Here is a 24,109-nt window from a genome sequence, read left to right as displayed (position 1 = left end):
GAATTTATAATTGTATGTAAGATACATATATTTTGGTATATATATATATATATATATATATATATATATATTTCTATATACATGTAGACAGAAAAAATGATGATGAAGATGAAGACTGTCAAAATGCATTACCACTCTACTTTTTCATCTTTTCTATACCTACTGGTACCAACACGCGGACTAAACGTTTCATTATATATAATCATATATATACAACATATAAGGTGAAGCGGGCTTGGCCTCCTACGTTGTGGGTGCTGAATTATATTTATGTGTAGGTGTGACGGGAAAGACTGCTCGCAGACGTTGCAGTAATGTTCACTAATAGCCTTTTACTCTCCCAAGCTTTCGACGGAGTTACCAGTCTTTTTCAAGGGCTTGGGACGTAAACACAAAAGCGCGCAAAAAAGCAACCAATTTGCATACATTTGAACAGAATAAGGCAAAATTATTAATATTATAAAGATACACATATGTGTATTAAAAATATGAATATATATATATATATATATATATATATATATATATATATATGTTGATAAGGTAGCCCACGTGTTGGCAAGATAAAAAGATAAGTAACAAAGCTGTAACAAAGTTCATGCTGTATTCACCAACGGTTTATTTCTTCACACAAATTTTCGAGCGTCTCGCCGCCCTTTCTCAAGTGTTGATACTGAGAGAACAATAACAAAATTCATTTTACATTATTGTATTATTCATTGTATTTTTGTTACTTATCTTTTGTTACTTATATATATATATGAAATGAGAGAGACAGAGCGAGAAAGAGAAGGCGCCTCGACCTTGTACAGAACAAGTGTACATGTAGCTACTTCATTATTCATCCAGGGTGAGAAGATAAGGGCATTCACGAACGTAGTTCAACGAATGTGTGTATACTGTATATACGTGAAACATGTACGTTATCTATACGTCCATGAATGCCTTTATCTTTTCCCACTCTGTATATATGAGTGTATATATATATATATATATATATATATATATATATATGTACATGTGTCTTTTAAATCGACATGGTAATGGTTTATTGAAATGAATGTACTTCATTTTATTACAATGTTTAGTTCGCTGACATATTTGATGAAACTTAGATTTACTGACTAAAATCAACTGCATGATAATTATAGTTTGTCACAATTATTAACGCGTTTGAATCTGCTGGGAGAAAAGGTACAATATAACAGGGAAAAGGTAAGGTTGACATTCGCAATTGAATTACTGCCAGTTCAAAACATTCATTCCCAATTATTTTACGAGTGTTTACAGACCGATATTCTTGTTTCGACAGGATATTTTCATGTATTTCCATAGTTTGACCAACAAAATACTGACACATGTTTTTCGAATGTAATAGACCATGACCAAGGTTGGGTGTCAAGGCCTTCTTTTGTTTGTGGCGGTCTTTCGGTAGGCGCTTTCATCTATGCAAATAAGGCACTCTTATTGTATCCGCGGTGAGGTGGCGGTGGCCATGAAACATCTATTCACGCGTGCCGCGTCTTTATTATGGGCTAGGTTTTGGAAATAGGCGGTACTCTTTCTTTTCAGGTCTTTCAAACGAAAGTTTTATTCTAGAGCTATAATAACCTTTGCTTATACGTGATTGGCGAAGGTATCGAACGTTGATAGTTTTAATCCTGCTATTCTATCACCCGAACTGATCACATTGACTTACATAAGAAGGGGGAAATTGCCAGTGATCATCATTTATCTCGATCTCTCCTGCGATTCAACAACGTTACTGCTTCATAATCTCTAAATACTCTATCAGTCTCTCCTGAATGAGCTAAAGTGTGCTCGCTTCTATGGCTCCACCGAGAAAACGGCGAAGGCGTGAGTTCACTGCCGAAGAGGTCCGTGATTTCATGTTGGACTCTGACTTCGAAATCGAGGATATTGTAGATAACAACTGGGAAGAAGACACGCAATCATCTCGTAGCAGTGAAAGCACAGAAGAACGTGATTCCTCACGTCTTCTCCCGGAGTTTGAAGAGCACGGTGAATCACTGTTTGAAGACTCGTCAGGCGACGAAGCTGATGGAGGTGACGATGACCACCTCAATGATCTACCTCCGCCTCATCCAACAACTCATGCTGAACCACTCTCCGATCACGATTGGCGGAGACTTGAGCCTGACGAGCGATTCAAGTCAAGTCGACGAGTGTATGACGACCAACCCAGACTACTTTTCGACGCTGAAGGATTGGAGCCAGTGGACTTTTTTACGAAGTTCTATCCGACTCCCATCTTTGCCCACATAGCAGATGAAACGAACAAGTATGCGCAACAATTCTTCGATTGCCCAGCGCCCCTCCCAGAGGCTTCTCGATTCGGCGTATGGCTGGACACCGATGAGGAGGAGATACGCGCTTTCACCGCACTTCAAATAGCGATGGGACTGGTGTCAAAGCCATCTGTGCCTCAGTACTGGGAAACGAACTCCGACATCTTAGTGACTCCTGGGTTTGCCGACGTCATTTCCAGGAATCGATTTCAGCTATTGAACACCTTCCTTCATTTCAATGACAACGAGAAGCTCGTGCCCCGTGGACAGCCCGGTTTCGACCCCCTTCACAAGACGCGCCCCCTCATCGATATGTCCCAGCCGACGTACCTTGAGCATTTCCTTCCCGGGGGATACCTGTCAATCGACGAGAGCTTGGCGCCGTTCAAAGGAAGAATCTCCTACAGACAGTACATCCCAAACAAACCACGGAAATGGGGGATAAAATTCTGGATGCTCTGTGACGCCCAAACGGGATTTTGTCTGCGGTGGCGGCAGTATGTCGGAGCCGAGGGACAAGACAATGGGGACAGCGCCACTGAAGCCCTGGTGAAACAGCTGACGGAGCCATTCTACAACACGGATCGCGTGATCGTGATGGACAACTATTATAGTTCCGTAAAGCTCTACGAGGATCTGTCACGGAACGGACTTGGAGCCTGTGGAACGGTGAGGAGCAACCGACGAGGACTTCCAGAAGAGATCCGACGTGGTGGTCTGCACCTTGCGAAAGGTGACGATCCCGTGTTTTTCGCCAAAGGGAGGGAGATGTCAGCAGTGACTTGGCATGACGTGAAACTCGTGAACGTGCTGTCGACCGTCAGCAGCAACGATCTCAAACAGAAGCAGATACGGAGTAAGAACGCCGAAGGAGGTCGCCGTACGATTCAGAAGCCAGCAACTGTTGACGTGTACAACAGGTTCATGAACGGCGTGGACAAAATGGATCAACGCATGTCCTACTACCGCTACCCTCATAAGAAAATCAAGGGATACCGCGTAACCTACCACTTCACCATGGAAGTAGCTCTCGTGAACGCTTACATCGCATTTCGCATGGCTGGCCACAAGATGTCCACGCGCGACTTCAGATGTCGGGTGATTGAGGGTCTGCTGAACGGCTACAGAGCATCTCGCTATCGTCGGACACCGTCACCTCCCATCGCCGACAACGAGGCAAGACTGACTGAGCGCCACTTCCCAGCAGAGTTCGAAGATCGACAACATCGTCCTGACTGCTACGTGTGTTCGGACCGCAGGAGGGGAAGGCGAAGACAGACGAGGACATACTGCCGACAATGTGGACTTGCTATGTGTTGCATCCCGTGTTTCGAGATCTACCACACCAGAAAAGATTTCCGATCATAGGTCACAAACACTGAGTCTTCTGATGACATGAACTCTAAACAATGTCATGAACTTGTCGTGTATAGGCCTGTCTACCGTTGCTTATAGAATATGCATGTTCAAATTACAGCTCACAGATGGCAAGCATTTCCAGGTGCATGATTCATTGTAATTACATGGACATTATTGGTTTTACGATCCAAGACTGAGATGTATTGAAGTATAATCGCGATATCTGTCTGAACTTCACCCCAAAAGAAACGTTCCGTGTACTCTCACTTGTACTCATTTGCATGTACACAAAACCAGGTGGTTATTGTCTGTCAAATCGATCCCAGTTACCAATGATTATGTCATTAGCCAGGGTAACGTGAAATCTTTAGACATGAATTTCTCTGCCAAGTTATCTCTCATATTACATTGCCTATTTACAGTGTACACACAATGTATGTACATTTCAATAATGGTGATATTCCCGTAATTGTAAGGATTGGTTATTTATTATCCGTAAGTCTTCGAAATAGTAATTAATAGCATTAAAAAAATCAAATACTGTACAAAGAGATAAACGTTCATATTGATGATATGGTTATACACAAAATATCAATGACAATGTGATAATTTATTGAGATGTAGCTCACAAGTTCTTGTATTATCAGAAAAGGTTGATATTATGGGTCAAATCGATCCCCATGAGTAACCAGTGATATGCCAGTGATTGTGCCACTAGCACTAGTTTATTATCAACTTGTACTAGTAATTTATTTTGTATACATACATATGTCCGACAAATTATGGAATTATGGATTTGTGTAGTGCTCATTACACTTACAATGTATACTTGTCAGTGGCAATTCTGAATCTCGATGGTATATTGTGTTTATGAATTCAATGGTGTATCTTATCAAACTTTAGATTATGTGGGGTTATTTATGTCATTGTGTAATTATTCCTTGGCTCTTCAACAATAAGTAGCCGCTGTCATGATTTTACAGCGAGTTCCACGATCGCATTTGAATAAGTAATTGTCATATCACCACATATTACATGCATGTAAGTTGTCAATGTAAGAGCAGTGAATTCTTTTCCGGATATCACTAGTCATCGTGTGAATGAGGAATTGAAAATAAAGCATTATTCACAGTGACGAGTGAAAGAGATAAACTATACTCATCTGTTTCTTATTTGTAATTTAATCAGCGTTGCTGAGTGTGTAATGTCAGATCAAAGCTGATCAATTATAGTGAGATTGCAAAACTGAAGTGTATGTAACTACTGAAGGATACTAGTAGTATCTAGAGATATTGACGAGAGAAGGTGCAATGTATATTCAGTAACAGGTTGTATATGTGGAGTGAGATCAGTTTGAAGAGAGAATACTATTGCCAGAAAGACAGAGAGAGAGAGAGAGAGAGAGAGAGAGAGAAAGTGACGAATGGAAATGGAACTCGACGTTCCAAAAATAGTTATCTATGACATACAGTATAACGATAATAATAATAATAATAAACATGTGTGCATATAATATATATATACATATATATATATATGTATATATACATACATATATATATATAAATATATAAGTATATTATATGCGTATATTTCTTACTCTCTCTCTCTCTCTCTCTCTCTCTCTATATATATATATATATATATATATATATATATATATTGTATACATACATAGATCGAGGTCGTCAGTTTCTTCTTCGCCTAAAAACACAAAATCAAATAAACAACCGACAAACAAGACTCAAAAGCACACATACAAACAAAGCAAGAGTATGATTATTAGCACACTTAGTTGCATGTAAGGTTGGAAAAGTATAATAAGCGAAGCTGAAAACATGCACAACAAAGGAATTCATCAAATCATACACTCCATGCAAACGTACTGTACAACAACGTCAACATGTAAGCTAACAGTTTTTATATCCGCATCAAATCATACGAGACGCAAGGTACGAAGAAACAATGCACGAAGCCTTGTACAGCAATTCCTCTTTAGAGTATATAGTTCTCCCCCCCCCCCCAAAAAAAAAAAAAGAGAGAGAGAGAGAGAAAAAAGAAGAAATGAAATTCGCCAATAGGGTATTAGTAACAACAAGAGTTTGAGAGACAAAGCGATTCTGTCAGAAAGAGAGAGAGAGAGAGAGAGAGAGAGAGAAGGGACAGATGGATATTGAGGTTAACGTTACAACAATAATTTGAAGTTATTCATATATCATAGAGAGATATAATAATTTTACCTCGACTTCTTCACTTATTTTGTGAAGTAAAGATTTGAGTTAACGACATTCTTGTATGACCAAATTGCACCAATTATTGAATATTGAAAAAGGCTGCGTCTTGATCGTTTGTATGGATAGTACCCCCCCCCCCAAAAAAAAAAAAGAACACACACACACACACATATCAAACAACACACAAACAAGAATCAAGGCAAGTTCCACAACAAAAGGTTTGATTATACGGGTACACTTAGTTCTATCTTAGATTAGAACAAAAAAGCTAAGCTAAAAAAAGGTCAAAATCACGTTGCACTTTGCACAAATTACGTAAAACAGCGTCAGGTGTCAAGTAAGACAGCCTACAGTACTGTGATCTGTTGTATTTGCCAAATTTATTCACGAAATTTTGTAGAAGAGGAAGTGCAAGAGAGTTGCTCGCCAAGTATATGAGGAGCTCATTGATACACAACAACAATAAGAAGAAATAAAGACATATCGCAAGGTTCGTAAGTCCACAGGGTTTTAGTGAGAGTTTAGTCAGTTTGAATGACTTCCGCTATCTTGGAAAGTCCTTCACGTACGTTTTTGGATTTGATCAATGTCAACATTGGAATTCCTTTTGTTGACTAGTTTTGTTGAGCACTTTACCATTTTGCAAAACATGGGACACTTATCGTCAGAAGAAAGTACACAATAAACGCATACAAAGGGCCAAAAAGATAGGACATTAGCTATCGCGATGTGTGCTTTGTGAATGTCTATGAATCGTTTACTATGTATACAGTAGGAGAGCGGATCGTATCACCGAACGCCTTTTTTTTTGTGGCTTTGAATTCAGCACAAAGTGGATGAAATGTCGGCAAAAAATAACACCGGTTATTCACAAAGTCCTGAAAATACGAATTCAGCAAAAGTACGCAAATTATTCACTCAGGTTTTTGGAGAATAGGCTTCAAGTATATCTTTCTCTCCAAAAATTTAAAAAAAAATCAAAAGTTGTCTTTTACAACCGCAAAAAAAAAAAAAATCGCATTATAATTAGGTACATGATTTTCGTAATGGCATAGTCAATGCTTTCACATCTTGTTCTTGCACCAGAACCACAATTCTTACCCAAGGTTCACTACATGTACCTACTAGTATTCTTACCGAGGGGAGGACAAAGAGAAAAAGAATCGGCTAATGAGGCTCATTTTTTTTTTCTCACCGCAAAATGTCTAATACGAACATTTTGAATAGTTCCCATGATAAAATCTTGCGATAAATCGACATCTTCTTCTAAATCTGAGGTAAAATGTGAATTTCTTAACGTTTTTGCATTTTTGTGTTGCATTCTATTTTTGCGGTTTCGGTCCTTATAAACGATTTGTGAGGCCAGTCTACGAGGTCCCGCGAGTATTGAAGATCGTAAGTACGCAGAAATATGCGTACGAAATTACTATGATGTCGGGCACTACCATACCAGCTGCATTATGTATTCAGTACTTCCCTTTCTCAAGGTGTGTATATCGAACTCTTTCTAGCGCTAATGATATTATGTAATGACACATTCATACACAAAAGGGGACTATACCTGGGTATTTTTATACCCTTTTCACCTCCCCCTCTTTTTCTACCATTCTGTCTTTAGTCCTAAAGTACGCCAACCTAAATTTCTCCTGGTATTCACTTTCATTTGGACAAGGAGACCGGCAATGACAGGCTAAAAACAATGACGATCACGTCAACGCAAATTATATGGATGTGCCGTGCGGCTTAGTTCACGAGTCAAGTTTTCGCTTGCTGGTACGCGTGCATACACAAGGACAAAGGCGTTTTCTTCTTTTGTATCTGATCGTATGTAAGCGTCGGGACGATTACAGTACATCAAACAGACAAAAGGATGAAAGGCTTGACCGTCAAAATAAAAGCTGACCTTCTCTGAGGGACAAAATGAAAGCATGCTTTCAGCCGTCCCGCAGGACAGCATCCAAGCGGAACAAGACGACTGGAACCTCATAGAAAAGACACGCAGACTCAATAGCGTACACACGCGTGGTTTACCAATGAGACTTTTGATTTATACACAGCTCACAGAGGGTGCGCTCACGCCGAATTTTCCCGGCGCGAAGAAAACATACCTTGTCGAAAAATCATGAATTTACTCTAAAAAATCCTATGTAAGCATACACAAATATTTAGTTCAAACGATAGATACACTTATCTGCTATCATTATATATCAATGGCAGTTTCATAGTGCAAGTAATTATGATACCACAAACATTTTAATGAGCAGGAGTTTTCTTGCTCTTCTTAGTCGCCGATCGGCGACCATGGCACGTCAGGACTATGGTCGCCGATCGGCGACCATGGCACGTTAAGAGTTAAAGCCTTGTTTACACTCTTCGAGAATGTCTCAAGTGGTATCGTAGCCTCAAAGATGAAAATAGCCAAGGTTATGCCAATTTTTTTAAAAAGGGATCCTTTATTTTTTTTTCTGATTGAAAGCCAATATCTTTACTAACATCATTTTCCAACATACTTGAAACAAAATTATCCATATTTATAAAAGAACAGTAAATTTTATTTATTTATGGTTTTCGTGAAAAAGGACTCAATTTATATGCAATTATTGTATTGAAAAAAAAAAGCTTCTTCAATGGATAATCATAAACATACCGTGGGTGCATGTGCTTCTGGACTTCACCAAGGCCTTCGACATGATTGACCACGAAATTCTTCTCTACAAACTGAATCATTATGGTTTACGTGGGAAGGCCTTAGAGTGGTTCAGAAGTTTCCTGTCTGGCAGGCAGCAATATGTTTATTAGATAATAATGAGTCGTCTTTAAAAATATTTCATGCGATGTTCAAGGATCTTTATTATGGCTCCTTTTCGTTATTACATTAATGATACAAAATAATCTTCTAAACTCTTGAGTTTTATTTCATTTCCTGGTGATTCGACTGCTATCTTTTTTCTCATAAAGACCCCAAAATACTTTTTGAAACTGTTGATAATGATTTTTTTTAAGTAATTGGATTCAAACGAATAAATTATCGTTGAATATACCCCCCAAAAAAACCCCTCATGTTATTCAGCAATTCTTCAGATTTTTTTTTCTCGACAAATTGTTTTTAATCAAACACTTACATGTTGTGTACATTCAACACAATTCCTGGGGCTTTTCATTGACGATCATTTGAATGGGAACACTCATCGTGTTTATTTAAATAAACTGATTTCAAGAAATGCACGGTTACTCTTCAATTAAAGCGTTTTTTTTTTCAATTAAAATACCTTTGGGGTTATATTCAACTATGACTTTACCATATTATTTAAATTATGGAATGTAAGCATTGGGAAGCTTATCTAAGATGAATATTGATAAGTTGTTAGTTACTCAAAAGAGAGTTTTAAGATGTATGAATGCAATTTATATGCACATACTGATCCACTTTTCTTTCACAGTGAAATCTTAAACATTGATGTGTATTCACAGAATTTAGGAACTTTGATGTGTAATCTGAATTATCGTGTTTTGCCTAAAGTTTTGGAGTTTTTATTGAATAAAAATAAAGAAATACATAGATTACAGCAGAGTGATTTGTTCCATATACCGAAAACTAGATTACGAATATTGTAGAGACTTTAATTTACAATGACTGCAAATTTTGGAATTCTATAGATAGTGAATTACGACGAAATCCCGGTTGGTATTGCTTCAAACGTAAGCTCAAAAGTAAGCTTCTTTTGCAATATTCTGGTGATAATAATGAGTTGACATGATTTAGGAGATGCTTTCAAATTATCAATACTGATATAGACTATTCGGCATGATTGCAGAACACGTCCACATGTTTTCATTTCTTTCCTCTTGCAGTTGCAGGTACCGTCGTTGATAGAATCCGTATGACCAATTGATGACGGTCTTGATGGTGATTTCTCCTGTTCTTCTTTCTCATTCTCCTCCCTTTATTGTGTCTGTGTGCGTGCGTGTGCACGCACGCTTATCCAGGTGTACTTGCGTGCGTGCAGTGTGTGTGTGTGTGTGTGTGTGTGTGTGTGTGTGTGTGTGTGTTAGTGTAACAGTCTGTGTTTGACTTTCTTTCAGGGAACCTACTCTCACAAGCATCTTCTACTACGTAGGTTCCAACCAAACACATTTTTTTTTTAATCCGTCTTGAATGTAATGTACTTGAGAATGATTTCAATATTGATTTTGTCCTATGTAAATGCTGTTTGTATATACTGCACTGATAACTTATAATTTGTGATACTTTACATTGTCATTAATGGATGTTGTAAACACAACACTGTATGATCTGTGTGGAGACTTAATCAATGAAATTCAATTAAATTAAATGTAATTTGTAATTTTTGACGCATACGAACAATTGCTATCTGTTCGTATCTCTTGCATGTAATGCCGGTGGAAGGCGCATTTCCACATTCGCATTGTGGACAATAAAACAAAACAATGAAATAAAATGCAATGAAGAGAAATGAACTGAAATGAAGTGGAGGTAGAATAAAGAATCATCAACTTGGATTTATTTTCTGAAAGAAATTTCAATCATCCGTTAAAAAGAGAAAAGCATCTTAATACCCGGTTCCCTGCAGACACGATGGCCATCTGGAATATTAAATCTGCTGCTCCTCCTCCTCTGGCAACGGCTGCCTATGCCGTGGGGAAAGGGTACCACCTTCGGGATTTGTCCGTTTTTGCACCTCCTCCTCACCATCGGAACTGTGTAATTCAGATTGTATCCGTCGGAACACGTCGAGAAAAGCCCTTCTTGCCCTCTGTCGGACACTGCGGAAGCTAGAGAACAATACACTTAAGGTTATAATGGACCGTGGCGCGAGAAAAGGGCCCCTAGGGCATAAAAAATCGAGAATGAGTTTTCATAGACTTACTGTAGAATTAACTCTGACGTATTTAGATACGCAAACCGTTTTCTGAAATTCCACTCCTACATGCCTCCAATATTGCATTTGAAAACACCTGTTTTGTCAAAATATTCCTACGTTATTGGTGCGCTATCTGCATTTGCGTGCAGCTACGTAGTTGATTCTTGTTTGCGCGTAGCGTTTTGTCAACTTCCGCGCCGTCTTATGGGCGTTTGTGCGCGGCAGGGCTAAGGGCCCTTTTCTCTGGTCATGTGTGGATAATGTATGGATGTACATATAACATATTATATATATATATATATATATATATATATATATATATATATGTACACACATACACTCAACCAAAAAAGTAAGTTCCCTCTGGCATTTTTGGATATATCTCACAAAGTATTTAACCGAATTTCCTGATTCAAACAGGAATGGATTGGGAATTTGTGACCCGCGACAACGGTTTCAGGCAAAAGTCGCAAGAGCAAATTCCCTCCTGTAGGCAGGGTACAAAAATTTTGACCATCTTTCTTGTCGATTTTGGGTTACCGCAGAAATTTCTTCAGAAATAGAATATTTGATATGTTATCTACATCTACACTAAATTTCGCAGCATAAGACTATTAGTTTCTCCTATCGAAAATGGAATTTTAAACACCCTATGTTGGATCACACTCGTCAGTTTCGATCTTCTTTCGAACGCCGTGCCAATAATTATGCCCAGTGTTGCTACGCTGCAATGGAAGTGAAAAAACAAGTGAAAAGCAACACTAGGCATCACTAACTTCCAACGTGAAAAATATACGATAGGGAACAAGGTTTGAAAGTATCAGAGTCGCAAATTGCCACACAATCGTGCTACATGCGATCGAAAACCTAATTTGCCAATTGTGCTTTTGGTACAATTGACAGCAGGTTGACTCAAAAGACAGCAGAAGAGAGGAAAGGGGCGGTCATAAAATAATGTCCAATATTCAAATACACTGTACTAAATGCCAAAAATGCACCAAACTGAGTAAAGTCGTGTTTGTTTTTTTGTGTTTGTTTTTTTTTTTACCGCACAATGCGCATGCAAAAAAAAAAAAAAACACCCCAACAACAACAGGAAGCGTGACCCAATCGCCATCTTTCTGTCTTCGAAGGGGTACCAAATTATCAACTTTACAAAACAAATCAACCGCAATGAAATCGTGATTTGTAAAGATGTGGATACGAATGCGCCACCCGCTCCTATGACGCGTACACACCGGCATAGCGTGTGGATGCCATTGGGTAAAACGTGCACACGCAAACGTAACCAGCAAGCTTACAATTATAGTATCCGCCATCTTGAAAGACGTACTGGTAAACCAACCCGAGCGAAACGTATTGTGTATTCGGTCCCATACGCTGAGTTCCGAGGAAGTTGCCCGGGAAATTTGAATTTCTCAGTGAGCCAATCAGAAGTCGCTGTAGTTGCTAGAGGCGTTAATCTCGATAGGCACCATCGTACGGATGGGTGATTCTGAACTCGCATCGCCACTCGGCATTGTCTTTGAGCAAAAGGTGAATCTTCAAAGCCCGTTCTCTCGCAATAATGTCAGTCTGAGAAATCAAAAAGTGCATCATATTTCGCTTTATATGACCACTAACGGTACCGGAGGATACTGTGTTTTATATCAATGTAAAGCTAGGAAATGGGCAATGTGATTAAATGAAAAGAAACAAAAATTAATTCTCAATATTCCTGACATTTGCCTGAAACCGTTGTCGCCGGTCACATTTTATCACTCATAACATAAATGGTATATCATTGGCACCAGATATCATTATTGGTGTGAAAAAAAAAAAGAAAAATCTTTCTTTTCATGAGCATACAGTTAATTGATATGACCACCATCCGTTTTAATGACCTGCCGGCATCTCTTCCTCATACTGTTACCTAAAGTTTGTACTTGGCGCTGCTCAATGTTGGTCCATGCTCTCTGCAAGATGCACTGAAATTCTTGCGGTGAAATGTAATCTTTCATATTGAAATTCAATTTGAAAAGGCCTATTGTTTAAAAAAGATGCATAACATCTTGTTTAATAGGGAAGCACATTGTACCTGAAGAAATTCCTGAGAATTACATAACAATTTAAAAAGGTCATTGGCTAACTTGCACTGGAAATGTACCCAATATGCTTCATATTCAATTCAATTCAATTCAGTTCAATTCAATTCAGTTTCATTGTCCGTTTCTGGAAATTTGTTTTTGTTTGCATGCATACCCGGTTACACCGATACATTATACATATACAAAGCACACGTATAACATAGATACATAGACATGATAGACATACAAAAGATCACAGCAATACAATATTACTATCATTGTCAAAATTACATAACATTAACAAAGTATTAATCTGCATGAGTCAACATTGTATTGGATGTGGTGTGCATATAAAATATACGGGTGCATAATGTGTCAATTGATAATAACTATATAAGAAATTTAAACAATACAAATGAATGCATGTTTATATGTAAATAAATGATTGTATAAAACATTTTGAAGGTTATATACGTCTGTGTGTGTGTGTGTGTGTGTGTGTGTGTGTGTGTGCATGTGTGTGAAGGTGCAAAAATGTGAATCTATGTATTTTTGACAAAAATATATATCACACCACTGTCATAATCATTCTATATATTCCTGAATTAATATATTCACTTGACTTTAACTATTGGCCTTCGACCAAATAGCCCAAAACTTGCCCTGCGAAATCTTTGTCAAGTGACAGAATATACACTGAATTTGAAACATACGAGCAAACAAACCAACCTTGGGGCAATTGATAAACACAGCTTCATCCACCCATACATATACATATATCTGATGTTTGATATAATACAGATTTGATGATTATAACACAAAACTACAAAAACAAAATATTACAATCTAGGCAATGTCCCTCCGTTCAACATTCTAATCGAGCTAGGCACAAAGGAGTCCAGCAACCTACTTGTATACAACCTTAAGTGCAACTTTTTTTCCCCGTGCATTTTGACATAAAATGCATTTTTAACACCAATAATGATATCTGGTGGCAATGATGTGCCATTCATGTTGTGAGTAATAAAATTTCCTATCCATTCCCGTTTGGATTATGAAGATCGGTAAAATACTTTTTGAGATATATCCAAAAATGCTACGGGAAACTTACTTTTTTTGATTGAGTATAAGATATACAATATAAAAGCGTGGACATTATCGTTGGCCCGGTGTCGAGCTTAGGTATGTAATAATTGCGTATGCATGTGTGTATGTGTAAATGCATATACATATACATATCTAATGCACCAAGGAATCGACATTAGCGGTGGCCAGACTTATGACTGTGCCCATAGTTTTTATAAAGAAAAGGGCTGAATAATTGGCGGCTCAGTGCTGCGTAACTGCACGCATTTCAGCCAGCTGCCGCAAACAGGGTTGTCTTTTTCATGGCATGACTTTTCGTATTTATCACGTACTACTTTGTTTCAATTACTCAATGTCATTGTGCTTTATTGATATCACTTGAATTGTTCTACAAGTAGTGCGATTTTAAAAACATGAACTTGCATCAGCTTTACCAAATAAGGCGATTTTGTGATGCGCAATAAAAAGTAAAAACAGTGGGTTAGAGAGGAAATGTTTCCAGCACACGTCAAAATGCAAACAAAGGGTATACGGAATAGTATGCGTCATGCAATCTAATATGTGGACGATATTAAGGATACTAAAGTAGGTCAAAACAGGACTATTTCAGAGATTCCTTGTTTTTCGTGGATAAGAGGCAATGAAAAAAAAAATGGTTGAAAGAGTTTTGACAGCCAGAAAAAAAAAAAAACAAACAGCAAATCAGGGAAACTTTCCAAGTAATTACCTCATCTGACTTATTTTTCTTGTTGCCCACCCTATGGTTTCACAAAAATAATAAATTATAAATATGAGGTTTCCAGATGCAAAACTGAGATGCCGCATGCTATTGCTTAACACTCAGATTTGGGATATACGTCATTCCAAATTTGGAAGTTGAATGTAGCAGAATGTTGAAATCATTGTGATTCGAGGGCATAAAGGCTCGGACAGCTTGATCGTCCAGAAGGGAATCACTCATCAGGAGGAGTCTAGTTTATATACCAACAACTGTTTTGTGTTCATGACCAGTGAAGTAAAAGTTGTTTGAGCTTTTTTTTTTCTTTATGATATATGAAGAGTTTGTTCGCATAAACCGATAAGTCCATTTTTGAAGATTTTGAAGAACGGTCTCTGTCACAAAGTACAAAATAATACCTTTTAAATGATATATTGGTAACTACATATTAAGTACATTTTTGAAGTTATGGTCAAAAGAAGCAAAAATTTTCTTGTTATTCTCTATATTTTTCTTGACCTTTAATCGCAAATATCTCCGTTTGGCAGATATGGACTTGTCGGTTTTTGCGAACAAACTCTTCATATGTATATATATATATATATATATATATATATATATATATATATATATACATGGGATATGAAGAGCTTGCTCGCAAAAACCGATAAGTCCATATTTGCCAAATGGAGATATTTGCGATTAAAGGTCAAGGAAAATAAAGAGAATGATAAGAATTTTTTTTAAATCTTTTGACCATAACTTCAAAAAAGGTACCTTTATATGTAGTGACCAATATATCATTTCGAAGGTATTATTTTGTGCTTTATGACAGAGACCGTACTTCGTACCGTATTGTTTTGTACATATGGCAATTTCTGCAGACAATAAGAACTGTATATATTATTTATTGAATAAACACAACATTAGATTGGGGTATGTTACCAGTATTATAAAAGTGTGACAACATCAGACGTGTTACCTAAATAGACGAGCAGCAACGCACAAACCATGTATAGTGGCATGCTTTTAAGTTCCATTCCAGCGCAGTTATCTGTAAAAAAATAAACAATTTCAAAATATAATTATTTCGAATGTTAGCACTGAAAATATTCCTCTAAATGTGTACCTGTTACGAGACATATTAGCCTGACAAAGTCATCGAAAAGATCAGAGTAGGTTTATTTCTAAAACAGATATAGGGCTAAAAATAAGAAAGGTAGCTCTGAAACCGACAAAAAAAAAATATAACAAGCATACTATAATGATAAACACAACGTGCACGTACAGAGGAAGGGTAGGTAAAGAGGAGATGTTAAAGGCAAATAGATACTAACGTTTAGAAGATTGCAAAACTGGGGTCAATTTTGACCGCAATTCCTGTATGCTGTGATTTTCGTTTTTAGCTCACCAGAGCCAAAGGCTCAAGTGAGCTTTTGCGATCACTCGTGGTTTTACGTCCGTCTTCCATGTCTTGTGTCCGTTGTGGTCGTGCGTTAAGTTTTAACGTGATCATTAACGTGATGATCTTCTTCTTCAAACACCATTGAAAGATTTTCACCACACTCAGCAAAAAAACAACATCCTGTATGAGGTGTTCAGACGTCAAATTGTTCGGCTGGGCACCGTAATCCCCCCCCCCCCCCCGCACCCAAACGAAGGATATTTTTTCCTCTCTACACCTATCGACCTATGGACCTATAGAAGTGATAGAGCATATTAAAGCTTTGAGTGGTTTGTTTCAAGTTCTTTCTTTTTCATAGCAGAGTACATGGTGCAAATCACTTATCGCTAAAGTGTTAGAATGTATTTTTGTACAAATGAGTACCATTCTCTATAAGGAGCAACCAAGGGAGCCCACCCGGGGTGTGTGTGTGGGGGGGGGGGGGGGGGGGGGCGGGGACAAAGATGTCAGGTATAGTGCCAAAGGTTAAAATGTCAGAGGTTAAAAATGTCCCAGAGGTATAAATGTCGGAAGTGAAAATGGTACGAGACTGAAATCATTTGTTCACTGATCTAATGGATTAATAAGAATAATCAGTATATTGTACAACATATTTCCTGTTATTTCTTGGACAAAAAGTTGACACAGAATTGGGGGCTAAGATACGGAAATGCAATTCAAGGGAATGCAATCAGTTTACAATAATATAACACAAATAGACAAGTGGGGAGGAGTGCTATAGGATGCTGGGTTTGTAAGCAGTGACGGATGGGGGGGGGGCACTGGTCGTGCGCCTCTATAATTGTTCTTTTTTTAATAGAAGAAATACAAAGGAAGAAAGGAAAGAGAGTACACTGAATACCCTTTATTTATTAATTTATTTATTTATTCATGTATTTATTTATTTACTTATTTATTTATTTATGTATTTATTTATTTGTTTGTTTGTGTATGTGTTTGTTTCTTTTTGAAGAAAAGTATGCATGAAATCGCATGATGATTCTTGTCAGTCTACTGTAGTGGCACTAGAAAATTGCGATTAAGCCCTTTTTTGTTTTGTTTTGTTTTGTGTTTTTTTTTGCTTGTCAGCTGATTAAGCCGCCCTGAAGAGGCACCAACAGAAATGTACACTGCTTTCCACCACCCCCCCCCCTTTTATGGAATTCGTGGATCCGCTGTTTGTAGGAAATAATGTTAACACGTGGTTATAAAAAAAAAAGTGAAAAAGACAATGTCCATATTCGGGTAACCGCCCATCAACGTTTTGTATACCGGAATAGATATCTACAGAGTCTTTCCAGAGTAGGGACATCCGGTTGTTCCTCGAGCCTGTGGTGTACACTCACAATATTCCTTGACTCTATAGTAATAGTACGACGATGATGCTGCGGTGTCGTCGTTGCCGTCCTTGCCAATCTAAGGTATTTTATCCAACGTAGGCAACTGTTCTGGTCAACTCTTGGTTTCGCATGAATAATGAAAAATAATGAAAAATTCTCTTCAGGAACAACTACAGGAATTGAACAATCAATTGTTAAATAGTTCACTTCCTCCGCTCAGTAAGAGAGGCTTAAAATTTCCTTATTTGAATATTCGTAGTTTAATTTCTAAAATTGATGAATGTAGATTATTTCTGAGAAATAGGCCTACATCACTTGATGTTATGGTTTGAATGAGACATTTTGTGATTCCATGATTGATTATTACGAACTGCATATCGATGATTATGTTTTTTAACGCAGACGCCGTACAAGACATATCGGTGGACAGGTGTGGCTGTGAATAAGTATAAAATGAGAGAAGATTTGAAATCATCAACTTCAGTACGCCTTCGGTTTGAATTGCATTAGCCTAATAAGCATTAATTATGGACTAAATGTGTTAATGCTGCATGCTCAATTTTAGTTTAATTTGATAATCCCTTCATTGTTGTTACTCTGGTGGTTTACTTCCTGTTTTTTGTCCCATTCATCGCACAGCCAGCATGGCTTGGTAAAGATTAAGCGCTCGAATAGACACTGTACTTCAGAGCCTCTTTTCTCAGTTCACACTTTTTCTGAGTTTGTGCTTTCTTTCTAATATTTAGATAGGTTAGGAAAGTCCATTTGATTTGAGTTATACACCATTTTAAAGCTTAAAGTCTGTTCTTTTAGAATATAAAGATTCATATCTGGCGACTTTATGTCTGTTTTGTGGTGCAGTGTCACATATGTGGTTGCCTCTATTGAATAATCATCAACAAGCACATACCTTTGCGCAAAAGTGGATGAGAAAATACACAGTTTTTGATAGAGTTTTGATAGGTGAATAACTGAAATTGTCTAAACAAATTGAAAATGCAGGTAAACTTACCAAGAAAAGTGTTTGCATGATAAAGAGAGCGAAGGTTTTGTTTTTGTGTTTTGTTGTTTTGTTTTGTTTTGTTGCCCCAGCAATCATTAAATTTACTCTATAACAGTCTTGTGTTACCCCAATTTGATTACTGTTCTATCAGATCTGGGATAATCATTCCGGTACATAAGAGCGCTTTCACTGATATTTCGGTATTCTGATGAACACATGTCGTGGCATATCAATACATTTTACAGTATGTATCTATGTTTTCTTCTGCATATATACGTTTTGCTATATGTGATACTTAAATGTACATAACTATAATAATATGTTCCTCGATATTATTCAGGGCCCCAATGAAGACCACGACTTATTGGTGAATGGGCTATTACTCTGAAAAAAGAGAGGAAATGACTGAATGAATAAATAAATGTAAATGCGTGAGTCCACCTTGCAGTCAAATGAGCATGATATTGTAATTGCACACGCAGGGGTTTATCAACGTTTCATGGACACGTGTCGCAGAGCCAATGGTGTGTATTCTTCTCTCCGATGAATGTGATAAACCTGCTGTCTTTTTTCTTCTCCCCAATGATCTAAATTGCCTTGGACTCTTGAGTTACTGTAGTAGTCAAGTGTAAATCCTTCTCATTCGATTTTGAAGAATCGATTAAAGTTTGCTCACTGGTTGCGTTGACAGTAAAGAAATTGTCTTCTCAACCGTATCACATATGCATGAACGTGTTAAAATGGCGAATGGAGAGACATTTCTTTAACGTAAGCAAAATAAAGATATCAGTCCGAGATTACAATCCTTCCTGTCCCAATTTAAAAAAAAAAAATGCTTGGCGGAAGGCTTTTGCACCAGCTGTTCAGACTATTTCTTTATTCAGTCAAACATGTACTGTAACAATCATGTTACTGAGAACACATGAATTGAAGGCTTCGTGACTCAAGGAACCAACCAATAACGAAGCATTTACTTCTCTCTGCACTCATTGGTCGGTAAAATTGTCATGATGCACGGTGTGTCTGTAGTCTTTGTTTTCAAATACTCTAGCGCCGTTGTTAGAACTGGCAGTCCCTAGAGCTTTGAAAAACCGGATACACCCGCGAACAAACGACATCTGCGATATAGATTATTAATTGACCCGAGAAACCCCAGCACGAGCCCGACTCCTATTGAATAATTCAGATATGAAGGGTTTGTTTTCACAAACCGATAAGTCCATTTTTGAAGATTTTGAAGTACGATCTCTGTCATAAAGTACAAAATAATTAATTTTAAATGATATATTGGTCACTATATAAAAAGGTATATTTTTAAAGTTATGATCAAAATAAGCAAAACATTTCTTGTTATTCTCTTTATTTTTCTTGACCTTTAATCGCAAATATCTCCATTTGGAAAATATGGACTTATCGGTTTTTGCAAACAAACTCTTCATGTATACAGTTCGGGCCATAAGATCTGCACCTTTAATAGCCGTCGGTGTAAAACGTGTTTGCACGGGTTTCTTTGGCTCTCATGATTGGTTGGTTTTCTGCTACCAAACGCTGGGTGCAAAATTCGTTCACTTCAGATATTTGAACGGATCTCTTATGAATCTTAGGTTTGAACAAGAGGTTTCTTCTTATTTGCGACATGAATGCCTATCTTTGATTCTTGGTTTATAAAAGAAATTGTATTTGCAATGTAAAATAAATACACAAAAAAATAAAAGAAACATCAAAAACACAGAGTAATTGTATGATTCTCAGTGAGAATAGACAGCCACCAATCAAATACATGATATTTAACTTGATCATCGCTTCCTTTGCTGACAGGGTCAGTTTTGGTGTCTATTAAAAAAAAAAAAAAAAAAAAAAATCTTGAATTTGACTGAAACCTATACCAAGTTCGTCAAGGTAAGGGGATAGGTAGGAAATAGGTATAGGAGAAGGTAGGAGTCTATTCACCATTATTGCATCTTTTGGGCATAAACAAAAGTCATGTGTTTAATTCCAAGCCCAATGCATTTCACCAAATATCTGATCTTTCAGTACGGCATGGAAGATTGCGTGGTGCTGTTTTAATTCATTGTATTGTGACAGTTACGTTTCACACGAAGGTTACGAATTTAGTTTTTTTTTTTTAATTCTCTTTCCTTAAAAAAAAAATAGAGCGCATCATTGCAGCTTCATTAAAATAACATTACTTTTAATACTGATGAGGCCTTGCATGCGGATGTAATCTGCATGTCCTTTCCTAGTTTTCTTTGAGATGCAAATGCACGCATATCGTCATAATACTTTGACAGAAGGAAAGAAGTGACGCTTATCCAGTCAGACAGTCACAATGCAACAAGCCAACTGGAGGTGTGGTGCGGTCAGCCAATGAAAGAGCTCTACTGCTCAGTGACCTTGTCCGGACTCAGTGACAATGACAAGGTCATTGTCATTGTCTGCCAGTTTTGTTTTGTTTTGTTTGTTTTTTGGTGAGGGGGCTTTTTTTCTGTGCAAAACACCATCTCAAGAGTTTTATATTATATCACGGTGTACCAACAGTGTTGTATCATTTCATTGTATAAGTTAACAAAAAAATTGTTAAAAAAACTAAATGTAAATGTTATGTAGAAAGCATGGAAGAGAATGAGCACTCTTCAAGTTTGTACCAGTATCTGCTACTGTGACACTGTGGTACTCATTTGGTACGCATTGGATGAGAACATAATATACAGCAATGACACTTGCCAACTTTACCAATAGGACTCTAGATGGCGCCCTTTTACTGATCACTCGTGTTTTATTTGCTTCGTGAAAAGACTCAGCAAATTCATCAAAATGAATGCCAAGAACAGACAGTTTGAGAAAGAGAAGGACACACCGAAGATCCGGAAGTACTTTTCAAATGTGAGTTCGGAGAAAACATCCCCAGACATGGAAACAAGTGAGCATTCGAGAACGATTTATTGAGGCAAGCTGACAGCATGGAGAAGGATAACGAAAGCAGCGAGGGGCTGACGGAACGGCAACCGGGTGGCTCAGGCGGACGTACCCCAGTGATCGGGGTAGTAGATGAGACTGACCGTGGTGAGCACGCAGGTAAGAAGAGGAAAGTAAATGGTGAAGCTTGCAAAAGCAAGTACACCGGTTCCAGATGACTTACTGGTGAAACTCATAGACAGAATCGAGCAAATGAATTCAAACATTATGATATGTCTACAAGAATAAACAGAGCCTTGACCAAAATCGATAGCAAAAAAAAAAAAGAAAGAAAAGAGATAGACAATGTGAAAGGGAAGCAGGAGGGGATAATGTTTGAAGTGGATTCTCTGAAAGAGAAGCTCAGTGCTCAAGAAAAAGAAAATGAGAAGCTTCACGAGCGATTGACTTGGCAGGAGGTGAAATGAGAAATACTCTTGTGTTCCAGGGTTTCCCAGAAGGAGAGGAAAACAACTGTGAGATATTCATCAAATAGTTTGCCAGCTCTCACCTGCAGATGGAGAATGACATAGTCACAGAAAGAGCACACCGCATTGGAAATGCCTGATCAAAACTCAACCCACCCAAGCCGAGACCGATCATTGTTGCTTTCAATCGGTACCAAACCAAGAGTATGATCCTGACCAACACCCGCCGATTCCTGAAGGGTAAGCCGTTTGAGCATGATGGAGGTCACAAGATCTACACAGACAAGATGCTGCCACGGGAAATCCGAGAACAGAGGAAAAAAACTGATCCACGTCAAGAGAAAGCTGAAAGAGGAGAATGCAAATAGAATGGAGTACATGTACTTTAAGTACCCGGCTGGACTCTTTTACAAGGATGGGAAGAATGGAAAGGAGAGAGAGCACAAGGTGAAATGAACACAGACACTATTTGGAGAAAACAAGCAAAGAAGAAATGTATGATTAAGTCTAGATAGGTGTATAAGGAAAAAAAATAAGAACATTCTAGAAAAAGTAAGTAAAACGAAGCAGGACGCCAATGGGTTCCCTTGAGATCGCGAAGCTAGAGTCAACCTTTGTTATGATTTTTGTTTTGTTTTGTTTTGTTGTTTTGACCTGTGTTTGTTTGTTGGACCTGAAAATATGATGGTGGCATACTGGAAGAACAATTTCTTTCATAAGGGACTTAAAATTGATGACACATAGTGTTAATGGACTGGAGGATTTTAAAGCACGAAAGCGTTATTTCAATTTAATGCTAAAACAAAAGAAAGACATTATTATTTTACAAGAAACACACTCTACAGAAAAAGATGAATCGATTTGGAGAAACTAAGTAAGATCAGAAATTATTTATAGCCATGGGAATTCTATGAGTAGAGGAGTGTGCACGATAGTTAGATAGAAAGACACCTGATATTAAGCTGCTGGATTCAGTAAATGATGATAAGGGACGCTTTTTGTTGGTAAAAGTAGAAGTTGGTAAGATAATTTATGCAATATGTAATGTGTACGCATCAAATAGTGAGAAGGAACAGGTAGATTTTTTTTTTTTTTAAATTTGAACTTACCCTCCAAGAGTATGTTAGTATCAAGGGCATATTAATTGTTGGTGGTGACTTTAATCTGATCCAAAATTTCAGCTTGGATAGAGCAGTGGCTCAGTGAAATCTGTTTTGAACCATTCTGTGAATTGCATTGAACATATCAAGATGTGTTTTGGAGTGGTAAATATATGGAGAGCCAGAAATCCCGATGAGAAAGTGTCATATGGAGTAGGCAAAACCCTTTGGTGCAATCTAGATTGGACTTCTGGTTAATCCATGAATCTTTGCAGGAGACAATAAGTGAAAATGATATTATACCTTGTGTTATATCTGACCATGGTTATGCTAGTTTGCACACCAAGTTTAATACGAAAAGGTTGGGTCCTTCTTATTGGAAACGAACAGCAGCTTATTGAATGATAAAGAATATGTTGAAACCCTGACTAGTAATTACAATGATTGGATGGAGGAATTTCTCAATAAGAATGACAAAAGTGGACTGTGGTTAAAATTTAAAATTAGAGCATTTACTATACCTTATTCTAAGAAAAGAACAAGTAAACGTGAGGAAGGAAGAAAGGAATTAGAAAAGGAATTGAAAAGAATTGATAAAGTAGAAAATAAGGATGAAGACCTTATGAGAAAGAAAAGGGATATAGAAGAGGAGTTGTTTAAAATTTATGATATGGGGCCATATTGAAATCACGATGTACGAGGTATGAGAAAGGAGAGAAACGCAGTAATATCTTCTTCTTTTTTCATTTGAGAAAGGGCAGGCGGTAAATTCGAGTATAGATGTATTGTTATCGGATACTGGACATATTGAAAAACAAAATGAAATACGAGAACATGTTAAAAATTCATATTAAAAGTTGTTTGAGAATAAAGACACTGTGGGTAATTAAGAATGTAAAGAATACGTTAGTCAGAGTAATGTTAAGCAACTTACAGAAGAAGAAAAGGATACCTGTGAAGGAAGAATTACACGCCCAGAAGCTAAGACAGAAATGTTAAATATGCCTAGAAACAAAACATCCGGTAATGACGGGTTAACCATACAATTTTCTGAGAAATTTTGGCCCTTGATATCACAACAACTTGTTGATTCTTTTAATTTTGCATATAAAAAGAAATTGATGTCTGCTTCTCAAAGACAATGTACTATTAAACTCATACCTAAATCAAAGAAAGATAAAGCT

General features: G+C 37.5%; 1 protein-coding gene and 1 pseudogene across 1 annotated transcript; both read left to right on the top strand.

Moving 5' to 3' along the window:
- Positions 1-1,829: 1,829 nt before the first annotated feature.
- On the top strand, positions 1,830-3,677 carry LOC139737871 (piggyBac transposable element-derived protein 4-like). Its single transcript, XM_071648537.1, has one exon. The coding sequence runs from the start codon at positions 1,830-1,832 to the stop codon at positions 3,675-3,677; it is 1,848 nt and encodes a 615-aa protein (XP_071504638.1).
- Positions 3,678-21,402: 17,725 nt separating this feature from the next.
- On the top strand, positions 21,403-22,281 carry LOC139737870 (uncharacterized; annotated as a pseudogene).
- Positions 22,282-24,109: the final 1,828 nt, after the last annotated feature.

This window comes from Diadema antillarum, unplaced genomic scaffold (assembly GCF_040938485.1).
Source record: "Diadema antillarum isolate AM-2024a unplaced genomic scaffold, OU_Dant_1.0 seq00000711_RagTag, whole genome shotgun sequence".
Classification (NCBI taxonomy): Eukaryota; Metazoa; Echinodermata; class Echinoidea; order Diadematoida; family Diadematidae; genus Diadema; species Diadema antillarum.
This window is presented reverse-complemented; position numbering and strand designations above follow the sequence as displayed.